The sequence below is a fragment of the Littorina saxatilis genome, linkage group LG5 (assembly GCF_037325665.1).
Source record: "Littorina saxatilis isolate snail1 linkage group LG5, US_GU_Lsax_2.0, whole genome shotgun sequence".
NCBI lineage: Eukaryota > Metazoa > Mollusca > Gastropoda > Littorinimorpha > Littorinidae > Littorina > Littorina saxatilis.
In genome coordinates, this window is record NC_090249.1 from 50,410,166 (window position 1) to 50,435,171 (window position 25,006).

The 25,006-nt window shown below is 41.9% G+C and overlaps 1 protein-coding gene across 3 annotated transcripts in view; it reads right to left on the reverse strand.

Annotated features, from left to right (window-relative positions):
- The window catches only part of LOC138967385 (lysine-specific demethylase 4A-like), a 42,104-nt gene extending 19,518 nt beyond the window's left edge, over positions 1 to 22,586 (reverse strand). For 2 of the 3 annotated variants that reach the window (XM_070339927.1, XM_070339926.1), the window contains exons 1-12: positions 22,517 to 22,586; positions 17,771 to 17,931; positions 16,715 to 16,890; positions 15,745 to 16,103; positions 14,122 to 14,225; positions 13,426 to 13,563; positions 12,813 to 12,958; positions 9,911 to 11,765; positions 8,343 to 9,311; positions 7,524 to 8,015; positions 1,045 to 1,378; positions 420 to 598 (exon numbers count right to left, since the gene is read on the reverse strand). In XM_070339927.1, the coding sequence (XP_070196028.1) occupies positions 420 to 598; positions 1,045 to 1,378; positions 7,524 to 8,015; positions 8,343 to 9,311; positions 9,911 to 11,765; positions 12,813 to 12,958; positions 13,426 to 13,563; positions 14,122 to 14,225; positions 15,745 to 16,103; positions 16,715 to 16,890; positions 17,771 to 17,905 (4,887 nt within the window). In that variant the 5' untranslated portion in view covers positions 17,906 to 17,931; positions 22,517 to 22,586. The remainder of the gene's footprint in view (positions 1 to 419; positions 599 to 1,044; positions 1,379 to 7,523; positions 8,016 to 8,342; positions 9,312 to 9,910; positions 11,766 to 12,812; positions 12,959 to 13,425; positions 13,564 to 14,121; positions 14,226 to 15,744; positions 16,104 to 16,714; positions 16,891 to 17,770; positions 17,932 to 22,516) is intronic. The other variant, XM_070339928.1, reaches the window with a different exon arrangement.
- Positions 22,587 to 25,006: the final 2,420 nt, after the last annotated feature.

Sequence of the window (25,006 nt, forward strand, 5' to 3'; positions counted from 1 at the left end):
CTCCTCGTTCTAATGTGGGGACACACACCCTCACTAGTGACTGGCATAAAATGTCACATGGGAAAGTTTGCCTCAATAAAAGCAAGACTATTCACCCTTTCACAACCCCATACAAATGCTTACAAATGTTCAACACCCATTCTTAATTATGGTAAAACCAATCAAAGCACTAAACACAAGAGTTTGCTCTGCTTTGAAAAAGTTTCCTTTTCAACACTGCAATAGTTCACTTTGGCTCCTCTTTGTTTTTCAAATGAGACCAATGTACTGTTTCCCTACATGAAACATCAGCCTATGCAAAAATGGAGACCACTTCATCTGGTTATAAAACTTGAATGCAACAAATGAAGTGTTACATCAACTCTTTTGAAGAGGGCGCAGGTTAGGAAACTTGAGAAATGCAACAAATGGAGCCTTACATTAAATCTTTTGAAGAGGGCGCAGATGGCACAGTTTGGGGGTCTGTGTGACATGGCACGGTTGAAGGCTCGCTCGGCAGTCAGGGAGACAGGCTGGCCTTGCCACAGGCCGGTCAGGTGTTTGGCCCAGGGGGCCGGGTGCTTGAAGTTACCTGGGGCTCCCTCCACGGACACAACATCTGTCACAATCAATCAGCCGTCAAATGTTAGCTGCTGACAATACCATTACCGCTGTTAATGATTTCTAATATTCACATGCAAATTTCAATGTTTTCAACTGACCCCAGAACTTTTTTGTAACCGGACTACCGACTTTCATTTTGGGGGCCTTGTCATTAACATCAACATTTTTGTTCTTTTTTGGCCCAATGGACTCCTACATCACATCACATCCAAAGAGTCTTTAGATTCTTTCACATCTAGAATGGTATTATTCTTAGTTCTACAATTAAAAAATATTGGACGCTTTCAGTTTCAACGTCAAATGAAGGATCATTTTCAACAGCAGTATCCCTACTCCTAGTACTAATACATGTCAATTGCATGGCCTAGTATGGTAAACAATGCCCCTTTCCTTAGCCTCTACAACAAATTTGTTCTGCAAACAGGTAGCAGATCCTCTTACCTTCGTCATGGATGCCAGGTTTTTCGCTGACACTCTGGGGTTTACTGTAGGAATGGGTCTCTGTTGATGGCGTTGGTACCACAGTCTGCGCTGGTGGAGTTTTCTTCTTCTTGCTTTTGGAGGATTTGGTCTCGGGTGATTTGTCTGGTGTGTCATTCACAGTACTACTAGCTCTCAAGTCATTGTCACTAACATCATTTGAAACACATTTGGAGACATCGTTATCATCTTTATCACAGATACTGGAGGGGGTGTCGTCGGGACTGTCTGCCTTCTTCCTCCCCTTGCCACCAGCCTTTTTACTGGAGGTTGCAGATTTCTGCCGCTTGCAGTCCTGAAACACAACAAAACCAATGACAATGTCATTTGCCTAACCACTCAATCACATTAACAGAAATCACAGTCTTCCCTAACGGCTAGATCATAAACACAAAGTGCATAGCAGCAAAATGAACAGGTTACGTGATGACCTAAACTATCAAGTCTCTCAATCTTGCTCAAAACCACATCTCAGTAAGGCCAAAAAAAAAAAGGTCTGTTTACGGTAACATAGGCCAAAAAAATAGGGTCGGTAGGTCGGGATTTTTTTTTTCTCTCCAAAAAACCATATTTTTACGTTATTTTGCGATTTTTTTTCTTTTTTCTTTCCCAAATGCCAAAAAAAAGTCTAGGGTCGCACGAAAAAAATATGGTCGGTCGGGTTACCGTAAGCAAATACTCGTGAAGTAACTGTAAGTAACATAAAACAAAAGGGCAAGAATTGAGAAGCAAAGTTACAAAGTTTATATCAGAACAAGTAAGCACATGTGTCCCTGTCTACTGGGAATAACTGTGTGCACAAGCATAGAAGAACAAAAGGTAAATTTATAGAAGTGACTAGGATAAAGCAGCCAGACTTGTATCCACTTTCAGTAATATTGAAGAGAAGTTATTACAACATTTACATGATGAAAAAACAAGAGCTAAAAAAAGGTTATATCAAATTTTATACCGACATCAGGGCTAACAATGTAGGACCAGACTCCAGATGATTTTTTATTTACAAATTTACAAAAACATGGGGTCTTTTTAAAATTACAGGAGGCAGTACTTTTTACATTTAGTCAAGTTTTGACTAAAAGTAAATGTTTTAACGTGGAGGGGGGAATCGAGACGAGGGTGTGGTGTATGTGTGTGTGTGGAGCGATTCAGAGAAAACTACTGGACCGATCTTCATGAAACCTGACATGAGAGATCCTGAGTATGGACCAGACATTTTTTTGATAAATGTCTTTGATGACGTCATATCCGGCTTTTCGTGAAAGTTGAGGCGGCACTGTCACACTCTCATTTTTCAACCAAATTGGTTGAAATTTTGGTCAAGTAATCTTCGACAAAGCCCGGACTTTGGTATTGCATTTCAGCTTGAAGGCTTAAAAATTAATTAATGAGTTTGCTCATTAAAGTTGTCATTAAAATCGATTTTTTGCAAACAGATTTACAATTGATTGCATCGTATTCTTCATCACATTCTGAATCTAAAAATATATACATATGTCATGTTTACTCTTAAAATGTGATCACAATTAACGAAAATAGATTAATTAATCTTATGATTAAAATTTAAGAAATCGATCCAAAAATGATTTCATCTTATTCTTTATCATTTCCTGATTCCAAAAACATAGATATGATAGGTTGTATTCAAAACAAGCTCAGAAAGTTAACAAGAATACAGAAAAGCGCGCTTTCCTGCTTTGCACAATACGCTACCGCGCTAATCTGGCGTGTCAATATCACTACGTTTTGCACGTGGGAGGTGAGCGATTTCCTTCACGCGGGGATTGACGAAGCTGTACTGTCTTGGTGAAAAAATACACTGCGTTCAGTTTCATCCCGTGAGTTCGACAGCTTGACTAAATGTAGTAATTTCGCCTTACTCGACTTGTTTTTCTTTGTACAGCTGAGGAAATTGACACAACCTAAAAGAATTAATTCATTAGGTTTGTACATGTAGTGACATTCACATGTTCACTGCATCTTAGCATTGCAATTGTCATAATACTTTTTTAATACCCTGGGCCATTCGGCAATAAAGCCTCACGGCTGACAAGTGACATAGAAACTATTCAGCGTGACTGCCAGAGTGGCAAGCCAAAACACTGCATGTCAAGCCATTGACCAGAGCAGGTCAGGTAACAGAAAGGAAACACACATCATGCTCACAGTTATAAGATGGGGGATATACACCAAACAAGAAAGTACTGATTGCAAACGTGAAGCAGCTTGCTCTTGTACAATGATGAGTACCAGTCTACCACACAAAAACATATCACAGTTAATAACAGTAACATAGTACCATACAAATCAAACCAGGCTCACAAAAAGTTAAGGGCACACAAATTGAACAAAATCTTCATCAAACAAAGTAGGTAGTGTGTAGAAACTAGTGTTGGGAAGAAGAAAGGCAATGCAAGACAATTACCAACACTATCAGTGTCACCAAATTTCATTCCTTCTTTTTACATTTAGTCAAGTTTTGACTAAATGTTTTAACATAGAGGGGGAATCGAGACGAGGGTCGTGGTGTGTGTGTGTCTGTCTATGCGCAGGGATCGCGCTAGGATTTTTCAAATTGCGTACGGCTTACGCAATGTCGGCCAAATTAACGCGTAAAGCAGAACCGATTTTGCGTCACACTATAACACAGTTAAATCATGTCAAAAGCACGCATTTCACTCACCTATTTCCGGCGCTCACATCGACTCTGGAATTCGCGGCAAGCCCTGTCTACAACGTCCCCACTTTGGCTCACGGCCGGCCCCTCCATGGCGATACTTTTGCTGCATGCCGTTTTGAATGAATCAAAGACAGGCTTGAACTGAAAGTGTCTCTCGGCCTAGATTTGGCGCCACACGCCCAGTGCATTTTGGGTGTATGTTCTGTTTCACAAAACCGACCGGCGTTGCTTTGCGTCGCTTGCGACACTCTTATGCCGAGAGCACGTCACCTCATTTTGTTTTATCCAAAACAGACTTTAGATTTGAACTCGCGCGCTTGTGCTATGTTTGATCCAGAACAGACTAGAGATTCTAAACTCGCACGCGCCTGCTATAGTCTGATTCAGTATTGGGATGTGCTGCTGAGCATGCCGTTTTGAATAGAAGTTTTGCGTACGCGTTACGCATAAGCGCCGGGAAAATGCGTGGGCGGATTTTAAAACGCGTCAAATACGCAAAAAACATGCGTTAACGCGATCCCTGTGTGCGTGCGTGTGTAGAGATGCGATCCCTGTGTGTGTGTGTAGAGCGATTCAGACTAAACTACTGGACCGATCTATATGAAATTTGACATCCGATTTCCTGGGAATGATATCCCCGGACGTTTTTTTCATTTTTTTGATAAATACCTTTGATGACGTCACATCCGGCTTTTTGTAAAAGTTGAGGCGGCACTGTCACACACTCATTTTTCAATCAAATTGATTGAAATTTTGGCAAAGCAATCTTCGACGAAGGCCGGACTTCGGTATTGCATTTCAGCTTGGTGGCTTAAAAACTAATGAATGAGTTTGGTCATTAAAAATCGGAAACTTGTAATTAAAATTATTTTTTTATTAAACGATCCAAAAATAATTTCATCTTATTCTTCGTCATTTTTTTTATTCCAAAAACATATTCATATGTTATATTTGGATTACAAACAAGCTCTGAAAATTAAAAATATGAAAATTATGATTAAAATTAATTTTCCGAAATCGATTTAAAAACAATTTCATTTTATTCCTTGTCGGTCCCTGATTCCAAAAACATATCTATGATATATGTTTGGATGAAAAACAAACTCAGGAAGCTAAAAAGAATAGACATACAGAAAAGCGTGTAATCCTGCTCAGCGCGACCGCTACCGCACTATTCTGCATGGCTTGTCGATTTCACTGCCTTTGCTACGAGCGGTGGACTGACGAAACTATGAGTATGTGGTCTTGGTGAAAAAAGCAGTGCGTTCAGTTTCATTCTGTGAGTTCGACAGCTTGACTAAATGTTGTTATTTCGCCTTATGCGACTTGTTTTTTTTTTAGGTCTAAAAGTGGACAATGCATGAAAAATGTTGCTAGCAAACTATGAGGTCAAAAACTCAATTGGCAATTGCCTTTTCTTGCTTGTGAATCTCATTCAAATGTGATACACGCAAAGCTTATGCGTGAACTTGAAAAGTAGGTAAAGTGTCAACCTCAAATAATTGATGGTACAATAACTAAAATTGGTTTTACTTTTAGTGTTCACGTGAGCCCTAAACATTATCCTCAAGTTATCAATTGCACATTACAAGCCTATTTAATTCGCTTACTATCTAGTTAACACTATGGAGTCCCAGCCTTCACACCTCTAACAGCAATGTTCTACCCCTTCACTTTCACAGGTTATTTCTCACACCTATAGTACAGTTGAACCTGTTTATAACAACTATGCAAGGGACAGGCCAAAAGTTATCATTAAAGACACTGATCGCTATGGAAAGGTGAATCATACAGAAAAAAAATTTGTTGTGAGTTATTTGGGATGGTCGTTATGGGCAAGTGGTCGTTATGTAGAGGTGGTCGCCAAGGCAGGTTCAACTGTAAAAGCAACTACGGTTACCACCCTTTCCCTCCCACAGGTTATTTCCCAGCATCCTTCATCATTGCTTTTATTAACATTATCAACGCTCTTAAATAGTAAGCTAATTCTTGCTGTAACTGTTACGGTCCTTTGTAGATCACAAGCTGCAGCTGTCACTACATCTTTCTTTCTTTATTTGGTGTATAACGTCATTTTAAATCACGAAAGTTATATCGCGACGGGGAAAGGGGGGAGATGGGATAGAGCCACTTGTCAATTGTTTCTTGTTCACAAAAGCACTAATCAAAAATTTGCTCCAGGGGCTTGCAACGTAGTACAATATATTACCTTACTGGGAGAATGCAAGTTTCCAGTACAAAGGACTTAACATTTCTTACATACTGCTTGACTAAAATCTTTACAAAAATTGACTATATTCTATACAAGAAACACTTAAAGGAGAAACAGAATCCGTTAGTCGCCTCTTACGACATGCTGGGGAGCATCGGGTAAATTCTTCCCCCTAACCCGCGGGGGGGAGCTGTCACTACAATATTTGTTAATTTGTTTTTAATACTATCACACACAATGACACATCAACAACGTTTAGTTACAACATGTTCTACCTAAACAACACCAAACATGCTCAGATACATTGTATACAATTTTGCTACAGCAAACAACAGATATCAGATACAACGAAAAATGAGCTGAAACATACAACCTGCTTGATTACTTTTAACCCCTTATTTCAAAAGCTGTTTTGTTAAAAAGCCACAGCAAATAATATCCAAACAAGCTTCTTTTTGTTTCTGAAAAGGCCCGAGTCTTCAACCGGATATTAATTATTCCTTCTACTGATGTACAACAATTGTTCAGTTTTACCTATCCCCCTTGGTGCAAAATTGTATGTAAATATTGCATTTTGGGGGTGCCGTGTGCATTTTACTTTTGAACATATACTGAAGAAACATTCTTGTTTTTCATCAAAAGACACAAATCGCTCAAACTGAATCAGCACGAGTGAACCCTTCCCTCTTTTTGTTGTTGATATAAACATCAGAAATGTTATTGTATTTCATTTGCCAGTTTGTGTCTGGTTATTTGAGAAAAAACCCTCCAAATTTAATTTAAAAACGAGTCAAATGGGAATACAAACAAAGTGCGACATTATTTGAGCAGCTGTGTGCGCGGTTACAGTACAATGAAACAATACAGGCATACAAATTGCAATGGCCACTTAGTAGCCTATTTGAAAATAGAAAAATGTGGCACAATGAAAAACAACACATGACATCGAAACACTGACAGGAGTGAGTTCCCTATTTGCACTTGCATCCAAAATGACACACAACGATGGTTAAAACTTACAATCATTACATCTGCTACATCACAAGACCAACAAATACAGGACTACATATCTGTTTGTTTCATGCATCACAAATCAGTTGTTAGAACCACAAATTCATACTCAGGAATTAATAGCTAATCAACTACAATGCATAACACCTCTTCCTGCACCACAGCTGTGAACACACAAAACTATAAGAGTCTAAGACTCAGACTGAGAGAGTGTGAAGTTATTGAAATTCAACAAAGCAAAAGCTCTGGCTCTCTTTTTCCACACTATAATACGAGACAAATTTTAATTTACGATTTTACTGAGCAAACAATTACATTTGCAATTAACCTATCAATCTTTTCCTTTAGATTTGTTTCTGCATTTTTCGTTCAGTTTAAATTTCTTTTCAACTAAACTGTTCTCGAAAGAAAGAAAACACCCAGAACACCTTGATTGTAAACTCAATCAAGGTGCCAGGCGTATGACACGTTTGTCTGTTCACAGCTGTGGAGCACAGTCTAGGAGAACAAAAAATGGAAGAAAGTGCACATATATACCTTGTTACCTTTGCTTATGGGCAGCTCGCCTGAGGAAGGGTCAAGGTGGGGCCAGTTTTCTGGGGAGGGGGCCAAGCCCAGACCCAAGTCCCCCAGGGGTAAAGGCCCCAGGGCAGGGGAGGGGAGGTCCGAGGGGCTGGGCAGGGAGTAGTTGTGCAGGTGGTGGAGGGGGGTCAGTGAAGGGTGCGCTTGACCGTCCAGGCTGTGGGGGTTGCCGTCCAGACTGCCCGGACTGACCGTGGAGGGTCTGGTGGAGGAGGAAGCCTCGCCCAGGGAGGAAGCCATGTGAGGAGGAACCCCGGCCAACCCCCCTAGCAAGCTCCCTGACACAATGGGCGCGGGTTGAGGGGTGAGCTGACGCGGGAGGGTGAGGTTCGCGCCAGACACGGCCAGCACTCGCCCCGCTGTGTTGATGAAGAGAGGCTGGGTCAATCCCACCGGGCCCGCTGCCGCCTTGCCCAGCAGGCTGGCCGAAGGTCCAGGGTTCAAGCCCTGCACAGCAGGCAAGGCTAGATACACACAGCGGCTAGTGCACACCTGCGCGGCTTACAACACTTACTGTACAGAACACCAGCCAGTGCTTCCCTGCTTGCACCCTACGCTAGCTAGCTCGACTACCGCACACTCATCTGTGATGATACAACACTCACCCCTCCACAACCCCCAACACTGTGCTGTGTTAGATCAAAACAGCAACAAAATCACACAACACGGACACAAGTCGTCTGACCTTTAACTGTGCAGCGTATCCACATGGCCACCACTTTGCTCCCAAAGCCCACAGAGTTGAACGAAAAGAAGTAAAGTTTACACACTTACCTGTGCTACATTTTGCTGCCTATGGTAGAGAAGACTGGCTATGGTCTTGGAACCCTGCTGGAGGTCATCCGCGAAGAGAGCCGGCTGCGACAGGGACTGCACCACTGAAGCCTGTGATTGCTGGAAGCCGTTGTGATGAGACACGCTGGAATGGGCGTCACCATTGTAAGTGCTGCCAAGGAGAGGGCTGGTGTGGGATACAACGTTTGTGGTGTACACTGTTCCGTTGGAGACAGTCAGCTGCCGTGATGCCTCAGGAGTGTTGGAGTGAAGGTGAGCAATATTAACAGAGGGCGACTGGGTGGCGTGGGTGTTGGTGAGCGAGAAAACAGCTGGGTGCAAGCCCGCCGCCTGCGACGGCGCCACAGACACCAAGTTGCCGGACAGAGCGGGCGGACCCTGCAGCACCAGCTGTGACTGTGGGTGGGACGTGATGGGAGAGGACAGAAGACTGGCCGCCAGGAGGGAGTGGGGGATATGCTGGGAGACCATGGTGTTGACTCCCACAGTGCTGACGGGGGAAGCGTACGTCAACATGGAGTTACTACTGAGGGCAAGCGCCGGCTGTCCCAGGGCCAGGGTCTGTCCTCCATAAACTGTTTGAGGCATGGCCATGACCTGAGGCTCGGAAACAAGCTGCTTTGTGCTGATGACTTGAAGGGATGGTTTGGATATTGCGATGGGCATGGTTGAAGAGGTCATGTGGACTGGATGAGCACTGTGTACCCCTGGCAAGATCATGGTGGGTTGCTGAATGGCACCGTTGTGTGCATTGGGGCTTGCATTGGGGCTTTGTGGCTGGTGTACCTGATGTGTGTGAGGCTGGGAAGAAGCGGGTGCCAGTGGGAGCTGGCTGACAGTGGTAGGTTGGGTAACTTTGGGCTTCTTGGGCCGAGGAGCCCTGACTCGGACCTTCTTCAAGTTTTTGGCTGTTGCTCCTTCCTGTCCAATTTCCATCGACTGACGAACCTGCACAGAAATACACCCACAAACTAGTTTTAGTTTATGCATTTTTGATTGCTGTCCAGTGTCATATTTAAATTGATGTCGTTGATCAGTTTTTATAGATGTGTGTGTTTTGGTGTGCATGGCTGGAGTAAATGGTTCCTGACTACAATGTCAAGACAAATTCCCAACCTTGGACAATTAAAAACTCTCTATTCTGTAAACCTTCAAGTCACTGGTTCAGTGGTTGTGAGTGTTATGAATGTCTTGCACTTCAAAACAAGTTCCAATAACTTGAGTAAGCTAGAAGAAGTATTCAAAACACAGAAGAGAATAGAATTACTCAGAATTGTCACAAGCTGAGAGAAAGAAGTTTGCTTTCCTCACGCCACAACACAGTAAGCAACTAAAAAATAAATCAGTTAACAATCCAAAATAAATTGTACACACCTAACTTCTTATCAAAATATTAAACAGAATGACTTTCTGGATGCAGCTTTTTACTGGAACTACTAAAAGCTATACACTGCGTTTCTAGTCAGTTCACCTAACACCAAGAAACTGTAACAACACCCCCCCCCCCCCCCTTTTTTGTTGCCACCCCAGGAAATGTGAGCTCTCACCTGTGCTTCCAGTTCCTTCTGGTGTCTCATCTGCTGCTCTTTCTCGTCCTTCAGGCGCTGAGCCTGCGCTAGGATCTCCAAGATTCTCTGGTCCGTTGACTTTATGTTTGACGGCGGTGTCAGATCCGAGATGTCCAGCTGCTCAGCCATGGCGCCTCGAACGCCCGAGTAGGAAGGCGTTCGCGACGTTGAAAGGTCACTGCTCTGACTATTGTCACTTTCGCTGCTTTCCGCTCTCAACTTGGGCAGAAGCGTGACCACCTGCCCAGCATGGGAGTTGGTATGAATAGAGGGATGAAAGTTTTGTAGCTGATGCTGGTGTGTCCCTGTGTGCACAGCAGTTGACTGCAGCACAGGCATCATCTGTTGCTGTGCTAAAGAAGGGGCTAGAGACAGGGCCAGGTTTGGGGGGGAGGAGGGGTGCCACTTCTTCAGAGGGGATGGGATAGGAGATAGAATAGGAGGCGGAGGTGACTGCTGCTCAGAGAAAGCAGAGGGGGAAGCTACACAGTCGTGCTCAGCTCTGTAAGAATTTGACACAGTCTGCATAGCAGGGAAAGCAGGAGCTCTCCCGTCAAAGGTGGGGGCCGGCCTATACACTGCCTGTCCATTGCTTGCCTGCAGCACTGTTTGAGAAAGTTGACCACCTTGGACCAATCCTGCTTGAGTGGAAGCGTTGGCCGTCAGACTGAGCAACGCCTGCCTATCTTTGGAAGCCTGGAGGATGGCGGCAATCGGTGTGTTGGCCATTGTGGCCACAGACGACTGCTGGCCCTGACCAGAGTCGGGGAAGGATGCGTTCACACCTAAAGCCCCCATGGTGTTCTTCAGGGGGTTGAAGAACTGAACATTCTGAAACTGGTTCTGCTGCTGAAACTGGTTCTGCTGCTGGCTATTGTTCATCATGCCGCCTGTACTGCCAGGCAGGTCCATTGTGCAGGCTTGAACACCTTGGTTGACCTCGTTCATGGCAGCAGTCACCGTTGCTGCAGCCTTCTTCTTTCTGCTTTTCTTGGGCTTAGTTTCATTGCTCACACACTGCGGGAACTTGAACTGAGTACCATTTCCCATCATGTTGGCCAGCTTGAAGATTCCCACACCCTTGGGAACTTGGGAAGCCAGAGAGCAAAGCATGCTGGGCCCAGATTCGTCTGTCTGGCAAGTCATTGAGTGGACCTGAACGGCCGGAGCCGACGACTCCCCCGCGGCGCCAGCAGGCACGCCACTTAGCTGCTGACCAGCAACCTTTCTCAAGAACTCCTCTTCAAAAGAAGTAGGCTTGTGTGTGAAGGTGGGTCTTTTGGCTTTGCTGTCCTTGTAATAGAAGTCCAGCTTGGCCCCTGGAGCGGACATGGGCTGATCGGGTGGCATGGATTCCATCGTCTGGATTGACATTTCTGTTGTTACGGGCCCCGACACAGGCACTGCCTGAATGATCTCTGTTTTGGGCTGGACCTTGGGTTTCCCTTTAGCCTTGGGTTTGGGAGAAGTGACAGAGGGGGAGGCTGGCTTTGTCTGCTTGGGTGCAGCACCATCCACAGTACCTCCAACAGCAACACCTTTCTTTGTCTTCTTAGGCTTGCTTTCCTTCTGCACACCCGCCCCTCCTTCCTCATCCTCTAATTTCCTTTTCTTGGGCGTGGCTTTAGGTTTGGGCTTGACTTCCGCTGACACAGCTTTCTTCTCCTTGCCTTTCTTGTGAGACTTCTTTTTCTTTGCACTGACCTCAAAGTCCTCATCGTTGCAGTCATCTTGAAACTCCTCCTCGTCAGATTCTGCTGTTGCCTTCATCTTGGGCCCCTTGAACTGCTTTGAGGGTGGGTGACGTTTGGAAACAAGACCATCCTTACTGTCTCTGGAGGTGAGAACAATTTGGTTATTTACAAATTGCGATTATGTAAAGAATAAGCGCCACAGTAGAAAAGCAACAGGACATATTTTAATCTGAAGCCTCGTATTATCCAGTCCTTGTCACTTGAGTCTTTGGTAATGTACTGTGGAACCCCCCATTCAAGACTCCCCCCCCTCCCCCCAGTTTTAAGACTCCCTCTCGTTTAAGACCCTGTTTCTTAGATTTTCTGTTCATAACCTTTTTAAATGTATCGCCACTACAAGATTTTTAAAAGGGAGGTTCCTTAGAAACACTTTACACATGATGTGCTATTGTATCATTAAACATCCGAATAATTCCAACATTCAAAGATCCAGCCCCTTCAAAAAAAAACTCAAACATTTGGGTGTGTGTGTGCCTTAAAAGGGAGATTCAATAGTAACAATTTAGACATGATGTGCTATTGTATTTTTCAACATCTAAGAAAACAAGAAGAGCAAACGCTCGATCGAGTCACTTTCGCAGTTCTGAATATTATATGAGGCATCAGATGGACAGGAAGAAATTGCTATTCACAACACAATGAGTCACGTTCACATAAAATTTGAGCCCGGTCACTTTTATAGTTTCCGAGAAAAGCCCAACGTTAAGTTGTGTGTTGCCGAACAGAAAAGGCTAGTTATCTCCCTTGTTTTTCTGATAACGTTCGTAAAAGGCTACAGATGTAAATACTTTGATGTAAAGAATAATCCTACAAAGTTTCAATCACATCCGATGAACTTTGTCAAAGATATAAAATGTCTAATTTTTCCTTTGACGCTGACCTGTGACCTTGAAAAAGGTCAAAGGTCAACGAAACCATCGTTAAAGTGTAGAGGTCATTGGAGGTCACGACTAAACAAAATATGAGCCCAATCGCTTTGATAGTTTCCGAGAAAAGTCCAACGTTAAGGTGATGTTTACGGCCGGCCGGCCGGACAGACTAACACTGACCGATTACATAGAGTCACTTTTTCTCAAGTGACTCAAAAACCCCGTAACATTCAAAGATCTGATCCCTTCAAAACTTACGCTTTTGGTGGCCGTCTGATGACTGTGTGGCCCTCTGGGTGAGGGGCCACATCTTTTCCTTCTCTCCACGCTTCAAACCGGTCAGGCTGGAATCGCTTCACAAAGCAGTCCATGTTGATTTTCACACCGTCTTTGCGGCACTCACACTGTAAAGTAGGCGCAAGTTATGTTATTTAGTATTAATTGTATCATGATACCCCAGCTTTAACCAGCTTGGAAAAGACACGAGTTATGTTATTTAGTATTATTTGTATCTTTATACCCCAGCTTTAACCAGCTTGAAAATGACATGCAAAAGTAAACAGATATAATTTGGAACGATCAAAACACTAATGTCAAGTCTGATTCATGATGCACGCATTTTAATGGTGTATTGTAACAAAAAAGATGTACGTTTTAAAAACACATTTTTTTTCATTCAATCTTCAAGTGGGCTACCTGTATTGTCAAATAAGCCGAAACTTTTTTTTTCTCCTCAGCCACAGGGCCAATACTTAACACTAACTGTCATGCTTACTTCTTTATAACTCAGGTGAGTCACAAGGTACAGGTAAAACTCACACTCAAAAATCAAATCCAACATGGTGTAGAGAACTGAACCAGTTTTACCTACCTGAAGGCAACGTTTTCCATACTCTATCCATCGCTTTGTAGCAAAGTTGGTAGATTCAGCACAGTTAAATCCATGGTTGTAGCCAGAATGGTAGCCGTAAGGAAATGTGATCATGATTTCTCCCCGTTCTTGTGTAATCTGAAACGCAAAGAAAATAAATAGAACCATGTTATATCATTGCATTTTCCCAAACCAAATACCACTGCATGTTCTATACTACAGGTGACCAGCGACCATAACTCGAAAGCAACCACTGCCCACAACAACAACTCTAAAAGATCCAAAACAATTTTTTTCCCCAATTAATTCACTGTTTGGTCAGTCCCTTGGGTAGTTGTAATAGACAGGTTTTGACTGCAATACAGTATCACCCCAAGACAAACTACCATATTCTCTCAAAATAATGGTACATTGATCATTCACAGTGACGCAGCATAAGCTGCACAGCACGCAGAGTAAATCACATGCTGGTTTGGAATACAGTCCACTGTCCTGATGACCCTTGTCAGTTTCCCTTGTCCCTCATTTCATTCCTCAAGATATGTATACTTTGCTGCAAATGCAATCCTGAAATTACCGTACTCTCAGAAACCTTCAAATCTTGAAACTATCCCAACCCAAGAAATGACTTTTTTGCAAACTGTTGGAACTCTGTACCCATTATAATGCAAAATAAAGTGTTGTTATTGTTGTTACCTTGTTGACAGGAATAGAGTACTTCTTGAGAATGTGCGGAGAGATGAGGGTCATCTTGTGCCGCAGGAATGCAGGGCATGCCTGGAAACTGCCGGGGAAGAATCCTGTGTAAGAGACGAGCAGTAATACACATTAAAGTCAAGATGAGAATAACAAGACCATCGAAATTAGTACTGTCTAACGCTGAAACTTACTTCCTTTCAGTTCAATGATAAGCAAAAGATCTGATGACAAATTAACCCTCTTGTTCCAAAAAATACACACCGAACAACTCATGAAAAATCGCCAGTATTCACAAAGAAGGAAATAAGGATACAACACAAACCAATCTTCCAAAGCAAAAAGATGGACCCAGTGTTGTTCTCAGGCCTTGGTCTTCAGTCACTGACGCATACTTGATTGAACTGATGCACTGCTCTGACCCAGACCTGCCTACCCCAAAAATTACAAGGAGTAATGAGCCCAGCCAAAAAGAGTAATCTGGTGGTAGAAAGAGTAGTTTTTCGTTGCCAAAAGTAACGGACATCGGTGGGTGTGACTAAAAGGAGAACCCAAATAAAGAATTTGACACTGCCTTGTCTGCTGTAGTCTAGACATCCTCATTTGGGAGAAATAGTTGTTCATAAAGTCTTGCAGGACACAAACATTCTTCTGCACACTTTCTGTTCATATTCAGTTGCTTCGCAAAAATAAAATGTCATTGATTTTATCAAATTGTGAAGTCAGTCAAAAACGACCCTAGAACACAGCTCTGGGAAACTACACTGATTGGAACGATCTAGGATGATGTGGTTGTTTGTCCCGATATGCTTCGCACAGTCATTCTTTCCTCCGTGTGCATATGAAAAATTACTGTGGCAAAGCGAACACAACACGTGGCTTGGTCCTTTCGATAGAGGTGTTTGCCGGAGCTAGCCACTCTCGGTAACAGTGACTCAACCGCAGGACTCTGAGACGTTTGCAAGAACCCAGTCCTCCACGGAAGAAGAAGAAGAAGGTCTTAGGCATGGCCAAGATTCTGAGTAGCTAGTTTTGTACTTCTGTTGAGCGGCTTTCTTCATTTTCGCTGATATCGGACCACCACTGTAAAACAGTTTCCTTGTCAGACTCTGATTGAGACTCTTCGTCCGTCTCATGCGGATTTTTCGTGCGTCGCTTCATTGCACTGCAAAAGACGTCGTCTACCTTGCTTGCATATAATGTGAACAGACTGAAAATGCGCATTGCGCATGTGCGCTCGCAAAGCTCGGCGAGAGCAAAAATACGGATCGGATTTATATCGGGACAAAATGCAAAAATCGTACTTTCGGTTTCTTAAAAATCGTATTTCTATTGCGGAAAGCGTAGTGGCGTAGTTTGGAATAAAAATCGTAGTAAATTACGCCCAAATCATAAGGGTAGGCAGGTCTGCTGACCCTGGGCCAATTGATCGTCCAATAGTTTTGACATGTAGGAGACTTTCTGACAGAACAATGTTGTATCTTTTGTTCACTGCATTCAGACCTATACATATTTTCAATCCAGGTCTAACAGACCTATCACCTTCTGAGCCTGTGAACAACTCTGCAGACCAACCAACTACTGACTGCAACAAACGACAGGAAATGACTAACATGTACCCACCCTGTGCTAGTCTCTCCAGACGCTGTCCATGCTCAGGAGGCACCGCGTACCATGACTTGGGGGCGCCATAATGAAGGTAGTTGATACTGTACAAATCCATGTCCTCTGTATGCCAGGCGAAGGTGGTCTTCCACATGCCAAAGTACAGGTAAGCTGTGTTCACCCCCTCAATCTTGATGCCGTAATCTCCAGCGACATAGTCCAGAATGGTGCCAAGACGGTTAATGTTCCAGATATTCTGGTCAGTATCCGTTATAGAGCCAGAAATATCTGCCCCATAAATGGCATTGCCAAAGGTGGCATTTTTCCAGTACTTCCGTTCCAGCTCTTCGAAGTCAAAATGTTTTGGTGTTTGATACCTGAAAACAATGACCAAAACCTTTGTAACAGTAACACCTTTAAATTAAAAAAACCCAAAAAACATCACATTCCTTCACGCCATACAATATCTAATGTTTACTCATACCCATGACTGACTGATCCTTCAGTAAAAGTTAAACAGAGGCCAAGTTTATGAAACATGCAAGAGCACAGTTCTAATTGTTACAGAACTGTGAACAGATACCAAGTCCAAGTCAGATAAAGAATACAGTGGAACCCCCATTTTCAGACTCCCTCCCTTTTAAAACCCAGTTTTCTTGGATTTTCTGTACATAACCTCTGTAAATCTCAACCCCTATTTTAAGAATCCCTCTATTTAAGGCCTGATTTTCTGTACATAACCTCTGTAAATCTCAACCCCTATTTTAAGAATCCCTCTATTTAAGGCCTGATTTTCTGTACATAACCTCTGTAAATCTCAACCCCTATTTTAAGAATCCCTCTATTTAAGGCCTGATTTTCTCATAATTCTGGTCGGTCCTAAAAGAGGGGTTCAAATGGTACACTGTCAGTAATAAATACACCATAAGAATATGTACACATGAGAAGAAAAAAAAGAATTAAACAGAGAAGAAATACATTGACTGACTTGTCACTGTTTGCCAGCTTTTTAAAGTCGTTGACATGCATGGCTTTGCGCTGAATGTTGTACTGTGTGTACAGGCCCTGGCAGCCCTGCACAACCTGCTCTATGGGAGCCGGGATCATAATGTCCAGGTCATCGTATCCAGATCTTCTGGGCACCCACTCTGGTGGAGGGATCACCTGTGAAAGAAAGTTGTACAACATGAAATAAATGCTCGTCTCGAAGGAATTGAAGAGTTCAAAAGATTAATTCTTAATTACACTCACACAATCAGCTAGATTAGAACAATGAAGTTATGGTTTGAAAGAGCTCTCTTTTCATTTCAAAATCAGTTTATACTTGAACAGTGTCAATACACTTTGTGCGTGTTTCCACAGCTTACTCTTTAATTAGTTAATTAGCCAGGGTTCCTTTTACTAATGTGCCATTGGTGCACAAAATCAGAAAAGACTTCTATTCAGCGGTTCAAAGAGGGCATTGGAATTACTTGCCGTTAAGCCACTTTATGCACAGTTTGCAGTGATTGGATTTGGATCAAGAAAAGCGAAAGTACATTGATTAAACAGACCTGCCAACCCCTGTGAAGCCTCAAGCGTAGCACTAGCAATTTAGAATTTGTTGGAATTTTCAGTATAGTATTTCCTAAACTGTAATCCCAAATCCGCATTTATGCCATCTTGCACAAGAATAGACATGTTTAATAGTTTCACCAGGAACATAAAATGCCCATTAAAGAGTATCTGCAGTGCCACTTTTTAATGCAGACGATGTTTTACGACATAGAAATCTGTACCAGGACTCACAAAAAAGAGGGAACTTTTGCATGCTTGTGATCATTTGTTTAAGCATAGCAATCTTTAGCTTGGCGTAGCAATTGCTCTTAAAATGTAGCATGCTACATGAAAAACGTAGCAGCTGGCAGCTCCCCAAACCAAGCACACACAAAACTTGGTAACATGACTTGGGGTCATACTCATACAATCCATAGTCTTTATCTTGCAGACTGAACCCTGCATAGCAATGAGTTTTTAAATGTATGAGCGTAGGATTGGAACTTACCTTTGCTAGACCAGCTTTGTGAGCTCCCTGTGACTCCATGTAGTCCACGTACTTGCTGAAGTTTTTAAACTCCTCCATGGTAGGACGAAACACCATGATGCGAGGAATTTGACTCCCACCACTCGAGCTCTCCATTTTCGCCGATTTAATAGCACCAAGACCTTTAAAAAGAAAGTCAAACACTTAAGTTTTTCTCTCCCTCCGTTGATACATGTACGTCTGATCAGTGCCTAAAATGAACCATGCATAGGCATACAAGTAACAGTTTACATTGTGTCCCCATGCGCCCAGCACACTCCTTCAATGTTGTTCCCAGACCTCTTTGGTCATTTGGTCATTCGATTCAGTGATTCCCTGATTGACACACACGACACTTTAGTCCAACCCTTGGCCTGTAGACCGTTTGATAGTTTGAGTTTGACATGTTATGTAGGAGGTTGTCTGACCATAAATTTGTCTACAAAGCCGGCAAGCGGACAAAAACTAGACACACTTTCAATCCAGGTCCAACTCAGCAACTGCCTTTTTCGTATTTTGTCCTATGAGTGTGAGGCTGGGAACAACACCGCTTTCTGTGTGTAAAATGTATAATTTATAAATAATACCTTTCATTTATTTTGATCGATTATCATGTAGGTGTACTTATTCAATGTTCAAACTCGAAATATTTCAGCCAGCACATCATATCTGCGACTACTTCATCCTTGGCGTTGGCCTCAGTACTACACAGTCTACAGTGAACCCCCCTTTTACAACCTTCAAAAATGTAAGATAATCAGGTCTTAAAAAGGAGGGAGTCTTAAAATGGGGGTAATTTAACAGAGGTTACAAGAACAGAAAGTCTGGGAAAACAAGGTCTTAAAAAGGAGGGAGTCTTAAAATGGGGGTAATTTAACAGAGGTTACAAGAACAGAAAGTCTGGGAAAACAAGGTCTTAAAAAGGAGGGAGTCTTAAAATGGGGGTAATTTAACAGAGGTTACAAGAACAGAAAGTCTGGGAAAACAAGGTCTTAAAAAGGAGGGAGTCTTAAAATGGGGGTAATTTAACAGAGGTTACGAGAACACAAAGTCTGGGAAAACAAGGTCTTAAAAAGGAGGGAGTCTTAAAATGGGGGTAATTTAACAGAGGTTACAAGAACAGAAAGTCTGGGAAAACAAGGTCTTAAAAAGGAGGGAGTCTTAAAATGGGGGTAATTTAACAGAGGTTACAAGAACAGAAAGTCTGGGAAAACAAGGTCTTAAAAAGGAGGGAGTCTTAAAATGGGGGTAATTTAACAGAGGTTACAAGAACACAAAGTCTGGGAAAACAAGGTCTTAAAAAGGAGGGAGTCTTAAAATGGGGGAAATTTAACAGAGGTTACAAGAACAGAAAGTCTGGGAAAACAAGGTCTTAAAAAGGAGGGAGTCTTAAAATGGGGGTAATTTAACAGAGGTTACAAGAACAGAAAGTCTGGGAAAACAAGGTCTTAAAAAGGAGGGAGTCTTAAAATGGGGGTCATTTAACAGAGGTTACAAGAACAGAAAGTCTGGGAAAACAAGGTCTTAAAAAGGAGGGAGTCTTAAAATGGGGGTAATTTAACAGAGGTTACAAGAACAGAAAGTCTGGGAAAACAAGGTCTTAAAAAGGAGGGAGTCTTAAAATGGGGGTAATTTAACAGAGGTTACAAGAACAGAAAGTCTGGGAAAACAAGGTCTTAAAAAGGAGGGAGTCTTAAAATGGGGGTAATTTAACAGAGGTTACAAGAACAGAAAGTCTGGGAAAACAAGGTCTTAAAAAGGAGGGAGTCTTAAAATGGGGGTCATTTAACAGAGGTTACAAGAACACAAAGTCTGGGAAAACAAGGTCTTAAAAAGGAGGGAGTCTTAAAATGGGGGTCATTTAACAGAGGTTACAAGAACACAAAGTCTGGGAAAACAAGGTCTTAACAAGAAGAGCAAACGCTCGATCGAGTCACTTTCGCAGTTCTGAATATTATATGAGGCATCAGATGGACAGGAAGAAATTGCTATTCACAACACAATGAGTCACGTTCACATAAAATTTGAGCCCGGTCACTTTTATAGTTTCCGAGAAAAGCCCAACGTTAAGTTGTGTGTTGCCGAACAGAAAAGGCTAGTTATCTCCCTTGTTTTTCTGATAACGTTCGTAAAAGGCTACAGATGTAAATACTTTGATGTAAAGAATAATCCTACAAAGTTTCAATCACATCCGATGAACTTTGTCAAAGATATAAAATGTCTAATTTTTCCTTTGACGCTGACCTGTGACCTTGAAAAAGGTCAAAGGTCAACGAAACCATCGTTAAAGTGTAGAGGTCATTGGAGGTCACGACTAAACAAAATATGAGCCCGATCGCTTTGATAGTTTCCGAGAAAAGATATAAAATGTCTAATTTTTCCTTTGACGCTGACCTGTGACCTTGAAAAAGGTCAAAGGTCAACAAAACCATCGTTAAAGTGTAGAGGTCATTGGAGGTCACGACTAAACAAAATATGAGCCCGATCGCTTTGATAGTTTCCGAGAAAAGTCCAACGTTAAGGTGGTGTCTACGGACGGCCGGCCGGCCGGCCGGACAGACTAACACTGACCGATTACATAGAGTCACTTTTTCTCAAGTGACTCAAAAAGGAGGGAGTCTTAAACTGGGGGGTTCCACTGTGGTCCAGTGTGTCTTTTCCTTAGCTCACAACATCAGGTTTAAGCCTGGGAGAAAAAGGCAATGGGACATTTGTCCCCCTCAACCAAATTCCGATGGGACACAGTCGAAGGCAAGAAGCGCCAGAGAGGCCTGTACGCGATTAGACCAAAGATGCAAAATGGTGCAATATGGTGCCATCTGAGAATTAGCCGCTATATTGTGTTATCGCGACGGGGAAAGGGGGGAGATGGGATAGAGCCACTTGTCAATTGTTTCTTGTTCACAAAAGCACTAATCAAAAATTTGCTCCAGGGGCTTGCAACGTAGTACAATGTATTACCTTACTGGGAGAATGCAAGTTTCCAGTACAAAGGACTTAACATTTCTTACATACTGCTTGACTAAAATCTTTACAAAAATTGACTATAATCTATACAAGAAACACTTAACATTAATAACAAGGGTAAAAAGAGAAACAGAATCCGTTAGTCGCCTCTTACGACATGCTGGGGAGCATCGGGTAAATTCTTCCCCCTAACCCGCGGGGGGTGTGTGTGTGTGTGAGTGTAATCCGATGTAAAGTGTACATTTGGTGGCGCAGTGGGACGTAATCTCAATGCGCCTTTTGACGCACTGAAGGGAATTGTGATGAAGACATTTTCAGATTTAATGCGCCAATGGCGCAGGGCGCACTAGTAAATGAAACCCTGCAACATACATTACATTTCTATTCTTCCGGCAGTGGTACCACTACCAGGTAGCAAAGCATTACTACCATAGCCGAGTGTATGCCAGCAGAGAATATGATCTTAGTTCTTACTAAGTAATTAAAGTACTATGTAGTCAATGTTCATCCTTATCAATTAAGTTGGTGGCTGGTATAGTACTTCTATTACTAATACAACATGTATAACTAGAAGTAGAACTACACTAGTAGTAGTAAAATACTACTACTATTACTAGTATCAGTATTACTATAATTAGTAAAAAGAGAAATAAAATAATAATTTATATATATATCGATTAAACACTGGATTTCCCTTCTTTGAGCCATGTGACGTCAGAGGCCGACAAAACTTCATATCAAGGCGGCCAGCTGGGACTACAAAATAGTGCATGTTTGTGTACGTTCAATCATAAAAACTTAAAGGAATTCTGATCAGAATCAATCGATACGTAAATGTTATTTGTAAATTGTATTTTTGACCAAAATATGACTTTTTACACAGATCTCGACAGTCATTGTTCACCTCGACCGCTAGGGCGGTTTCAGAGGAACACTGACTGTCTCAATCTGTGTAAAATGTCATATTTTGGTCAAAAATACAAATAATGTATTAATGTATAATTATTAAGTACTTGTCAACCTTGCATTAATTTCAGTTTCACTAGCAACGTGATGACTGATGTTACTCTTCTTTGCGCATTTTCCCCGGTTATAGTTGATCAGTTAGCAGGGTTTTTTTCTTTCTTTCTTATGCAAGTTGTAATGTGTTGGTGTTACACTTACAGTTACTGAGTTTTAGTAACGGGAAGTAACTCGTGTACCGAGCAAACTAGAACTTTAGAAGATTACAATGGAACTTCACAAATGAACATCGACGAAACTCGTCCGCAACGACAATCAAAATTTTTTTCCAGCAAACAAAGTGAAAATAAAGCAGCTACCAAAAACAATCAACTGGAAACAGATACCTTGTGAGGTGAAGAATGCAAATGAGGATTCGCTTGTCTAAGGACACAAATCAATGAATGATGCCCAAAACAAAATGGCGTCGAAACTAGCGACGCGAAAAACATGAAAACAAAAATCCTATATTACAGCCCTAACCACACATAAAATATCATTTGACATATCTATACTTCATCTCGGTTAGCTACTACTGCTTTTGCACGGTACATCAAGCAGATCAAAAGGCTGTAACACACCAATTTAGAAAAAAATATGATCCTTCATTACCGGTGACCAGGGTCACGTAGGCTCTTCCAACAGTACATTTGCAAGAACGTATTACAGGATCATGCATCTATTAACTAACAGGCAACACTTTCATTTCGTTTCACTTCGTATTAAAGAAACACACCCATGGAATAATTAGCCGCTTACCTTTTACAAACTGTGGTGAAATGTATCTTAACTGTAACCTAACCGCGTACGTGCCAGTCGTGATGGAGGATATAACCAAATCACCCCACCACTCACTTCCGATTTACGATATAGTTCGCAGTCAGGACATTAATGGTGGGTAAATTTCCACCAAAAAAATGATCGATTCTTTTAGTTGTTGTTGGCAACTACATTTTATTATTTCTGCAAAACTAATGCTGGCCGTAATATATATTTAGTTCATTGTGCGTATGAATCGCATCGTGCACTATGTGACTAGTAGCTGTGCTAAATTTAGATCAACGCAAAATCATCACAACAACAGCCGGATCCGCCTTTGCCGTCCACGTGTTATTGTTTTGAAATGTTCCACATAAATCCGACTTATCGAAAACAGAACAAAAACAAAACAAACAAAAATTAATCATAGCCGAATCTTTTCGATGACGAACCCGTAATATTACATCATATGACAAGAACTACGGTACCGGTTTCTTATAGCACGCCTAAAAGTCAGTCAAGCCGTCTCAGTTTCTCTCTCTGTCTGTCTGTCTGTCTGTCCTTTAATTTTGATTATTTTCATTTGTAATGTAATTCAATTTATAATTTGATTTTTATAAAACTGATCATGTGTCAGAATACTGGATCGGCTTTGGGATGCGCTTGTGAAGAAAAGTAGTCTAGGAATTTTTCTCGTCGTATTTTTTTCCCCGTTGACTGTACTAACTGATCGTATTCTAGACAATCATGCGTACAACATACGGCAAAATCGTATGGTTTTTCAGGTCTGCAACATAATCTCCCTCACACTTGAACTGATTAACGCTACTTGAGACTTGCTTTCCAAACTTATAGGAAGTCGAGTCAGTGAACGGGAGCCGGCGACTAGGTCACAGATCGAAAGAAAGTACAGTACCAGAAGTGCATTTAGAAGTGCTCAACTATCATTACTATCACTGAGTCGACACGCGGCCCGATACATAAGTTATGCCCTGACCTTTCCTTGGGGGTTCCAGTAGTACTAGCAAAGTGAGAAAAGCAAGAAACTTGATGAAACTGATTGCACTGTACCGGCCTTGGAAGACAAGACGACGGATTGCGCCAACGACTAAATTCACAAAATAATGGTTTTACTCAACATCGAGAGATGAAGTTCAGATTTTAAAGTCCTCGATCGGTAACATCACCAGCCAATCACCAGCAAATCTGTTCATCGCGGCGCAAGAATAAGCTGATACCATGACACGTCAAACAACAAAGCCAATGAGATACAAGCCCGGTGTAACACAAGAAAATTACTCCTACGAGATTTTTACTCCGGAGTAAAGATTTCGTACGAAAATGTTACTCCCTTTACGAAAAAGTACTCCCCCATTACACAAGAAAATTACTCCCCACGACAGGTGAGTTCCGAGTAAACATTTCGTACAAAAATGTCACTACTCCAGGCCCCTGACGAATAAATAACGAAATAATTACTTCACCCTAACACGAGCAATTAACTTCCCATTCCAGGTTTAGGAAATTTTTACTCCCTTGTCCCCTGTTAGTCTTGGTGGTGGAAGGGGTGGAAGGAGGGTAGCGCGACATTCGTGTGCGCGAGATCACATTAGCATTAACCCTTCGCCCGCGATCCCATTTTCGCATACGAGATTTTTTACTGGAATTGAAAAAAATGGGGAGTACAAATTTCGTGGAGGGAGTAATTTTTTCGTGCCTTGGGGAGTTCTTTTCTCGTACGAAAGGTGAACTCGGAGTAAGAATTTCGTACGAAATTTTTACTCCGGAGTAAATTTTTCGTGGAGTAAAAATTTCGTGTTACACCGGCGCGCAGTTGGCATGGGTTGACACTTGCTTTTTACATTTAGTCAAGTTTTGACTAAATGTTTTAACATAGAGGGGGGAATCGAGACGAGGGTCGTGGTGTATGTGTGTGTGTGTGTGTGTGTGTGTGTGTGTGTGTGTGTGTGTGTGTGTATGTGTGTCTGTCTGTGTGTGTGTGTGTGTGTAGAGCGATTCAGACTAAACTACTGGGCCGATCTTTATGAAATTTGACATGAGAGTTCCTGGGTATGATATCCCCGGATTTGTTTTTCTTTTTTTCGATAAATACCTTTGATGACGTCATATCCGGCTTTTTGTAAAAGTTGAGGCGGCACTGTCACACCCTCATTTTTCCATTAAATTGATTGAAATTTTGGTAAAGCAATCTTCGACGAAGGCCGGGGTTTGGTATCGCATTTCAGCTTGGTGGCTTAAAAACTAATGAGTGAGTTTGGTCATTAAAAATCGGAAACTTGTAATTAAATTGTTTTTTTATTAAACGATCCAAAAACAATTTCATCTTATTCTGCGTCATTTTCTGATTCCAAAAACATATACATATGTTATATTTGGATTAAAAACAAGCTCTGAAAATTAAAAATATAAAAATTATGATCAAAATTAAATTTCCGAAATCGTTTTAAAAACTATTTCATCTTATTCCTT